This window comes from Aplysia californica, unplaced genomic scaffold, assembly GCF_000002075.1.
Source record: "Aplysia californica isolate F4 #8 unplaced genomic scaffold, AplCal3.0 scaffold00961, whole genome shotgun sequence".
NCBI lineage: Eukaryota > Metazoa > Mollusca > Gastropoda > Aplysiida > Aplysiidae > Aplysia > Aplysia californica.
The window spans coordinates 215188-218233 of NW_004798231.1; the positions used below are offsets into that span (position 1 = coordinate 215188).

Here is a 3046-nt window from a genome sequence, read left to right on the forward strand (position 1 = left end):
GGGGGGAAGGGAGTGGTGGTCAGTTGTACAGAAGGTCGTCTTAGACAAGGGGCTGTTAGAGGTTAGAGCAGGTTCAACTCTGCTTAATGTCAGAACTCACATCATGGTATGGCCTGTTATAGTATAGTAAGATATAGTGCAGTATAGTATGGTGTGGCATGATATGGCATTGTACGGTACAGTGCAATATAGAATGTTGCCATATGGTGTGGGATACTCCATAAAAATTCTCCCTACACAGGCTTCAAACTCAGGTCTTCTGTGTGCTAAGAATCTGTTGATTTAAAGAATTATTCTAAAAACAAAAAATGCCCCCTCCCCCCAAAAAACAACAAACAAACCCCCCTCCCCAAAAAACTAACAAAAAAAACAACCAAAAAAAACAAAACAAAAAACCCCCCCAAAAAACCCTTCTCTGACCTGTCTGCCACGGAGCGTGACTTAGCCTGTGCGGCGTCGCTCATGACCACGTCCTTGCCAAAGCCCTGGCTGCGGTGGCCCCACACCTCGATGGACAGCGCCCCCTCCGAGCAGTGCTCGATGAACTCTTCTGTGATGGGGACACGGAACACCTGGGACGGGGAAAGAAAAATCAGTGCAGGGATGGATAAATATTATCTCATACTGGAAGTGTAGCGCACATGCAAACACGCACACACACACGCACATAAACATACACACACACACACACGCATAAACACAAATGCACACACTTAAACATTATTTACCAAGTCAGATCACAGAATTTATTGTCCCTCTGGGATGGGACAGTTAAAACAAGCAATACAAAAACTAAAAAAAACCCCCCAAAAACCCACAGGAAAGGATATATATTCATAGACATATTCTTAGACAGCACACTGTCATGGCCCCTGCTCTTCGCTCCCTATAAAAACATCCCTGCAAAGCATGCGCACTGTGGGCCGTGCCTTTACACACAAATCAAGGGCAAAGCACTGTCTTGCAAAAGTTAACCTGCCCTTTATTTGGCTCAAATTGAGTCAAACGGTGCACTCCCTGCCTAGCTAACCTGAAATGAATATAACCAATTGACAGACCTCTCTCATGCTACATGACTATAAATGTCGCAAACAACTTTTTGGAATTAAAATTTTTTTTTTATTGCTCCCTGCCTAGCTAACCTGAAATGAATATAAAAGATTGACAGACCTCTCTCATGCTACAATAAATGTCGCAAAGAACTTTTTGGAATTTTTGTTTTTTTTTATTGCTCTGAATTGGCAGACTTCTTTAATTCCTCAGGTGTTACAAAAAGTTTAAATGACATTTCCTGAATTTTAAAAAACTTAAACAAACAATTGGCAAATTTTTGTAAAACCACAAGTGTTACAAATGACTCTTCGTGATTTTTTCATAGCAGACTGTTGTTAATCAAACATCTGTCAGACTTCTCAGACAATACACCCGTCACAAACAACCAGATGACTATCTGTGTCACGACGCGGTGGAATCAGGCACTCGTCAGTATTTGGTCATGTAAAGTTATTTGGTATCATCTTAAAGGTTGTTCATTTGTATTGCTTTTGATGAAAAAAATATCCAGTTATCATCGTGAATACAAGTCGAGATATTTGCGATTGAAGGAGGTAAGGGTCGCCTGGTTTCAGAGGTAAAATTAGTGGAAAATGGCCACCAAAGTTAAGTTTTTTCCTTAGCTTGAGAGTCTGTGAAAACAGAAAATTTACACTTTTTGAGCCTTTAATCAATGTATTTCAGAGCTATCCACACAGGAATGTGTTCTTAAAAGGATATGAAAAATGTTGAGCAAAAAAATAAAAATTCAATAAAAATTCCCAAAACCTGCGGAAAACGTCAGTTTCTTCAATTTCATTATATTGACGAGCGCCTGATTTCACCACGCTGCTTGGCCTTTCCTCTCACCTTCTCATGGCTGAAGACAAAGTTGACGGTGTGGCTGTCCGGGTGGACGACGGTATCCGGGTGGATCTGCGGAGCTACCGCACACTGCTCCGACTCTCCCCAGAAGGAGTACTGGCAGAACACGAAGTTGGACAGGGCCAGGGGCAGACCGCGGGCCTCCTTGATACACACCTTGAGGAAAAGAAACAAAAGTTTTTTTTGGTTTAAATTTGGTTGGAATAAAGGGAAATACACAGTCGAACCTGCTTTATTGGCCCATTATTGTCCAAGACATCATCTGTGCAAACAACAACTTCCAACTTCCCCCCCACACACCCACACACATCTTTGCATCTTTTCTACATTATAGTGACAATGTCCAAGATGTCCACGTGGATAAATGAGTTGGCCAACCATGATTACACTAACTGAACACACACATACACACACACAAACACAAACCCACACAGGAACATACACACACAAACACACCAACACCTACACATGTTCACACACACCCACACACGTACACACACATGCACACACACACACAAACACAAGTACACACACATGCACACACACCCACACACGTACACACACACAAACACACCCACACATAAACACATCCTCACACACACACACACACACGTACCTACACACACACCAACCCCCCACACATGTACACATGTACACACACACACCCACACATGTACACACACACACCCACATACACAGAGACATACCCTTATCAGCAAAGGGGCTCCCATGGGTACAGCGTTCTCCTCATCGTTGTCGGCTGCCATGTCCACATAGCGGTCAAGTATGGCCCCGCCTACCTTCGAGATCTCAATGTGAAGTTTGCCAGCCACCTGGAATAACAAAGATTCATATCTCTTTAGTTTTAGTAAGAATTTTAGTTTTAATTAGAGTATTACAGCCCTTTAACACAATAAGGTCATATGAGTGCCGAAGATTAGCGAAGTGTTACAAGAGAGTAAGAATCACAAAAAAGAAGGAGGAAAGATCAGGACCATAAGTGTTCGATAGAAAAGAAGGAGCAAACCACACAAAGACACACACACACACACATAGAAAGAGAAAGAGAGAGAGAGAGATATCAAAAGCAACAAAGAGAGAGTACACCAACAGAAAATTGACCAGAACC

The 3046-nt window shown here is 42.4% G+C and overlaps 1 protein-coding gene across 1 annotated transcript in view; it reads right to left on the reverse strand.

Annotated features, from left to right (window-relative positions):
• Positions 1–420: 420 nt before the first annotated feature.
• LOC101863702 (kinesin-like protein KIF13A) overlaps positions 421–3046 on the reverse strand; it is a gene marked incomplete at both ends in the record, with an annotated part of 14465 nt that continues 11839 nt past the window's right edge. The window contains 3 exon segments of the mRNA XM_013089483.1: positions 421–572; positions 1903–2073; positions 2625–2750. Of these exon segments, the coding sequence (XP_012944937.1) occupies positions 421–572; positions 1903–2073; positions 2625–2750 (449 nt within the window).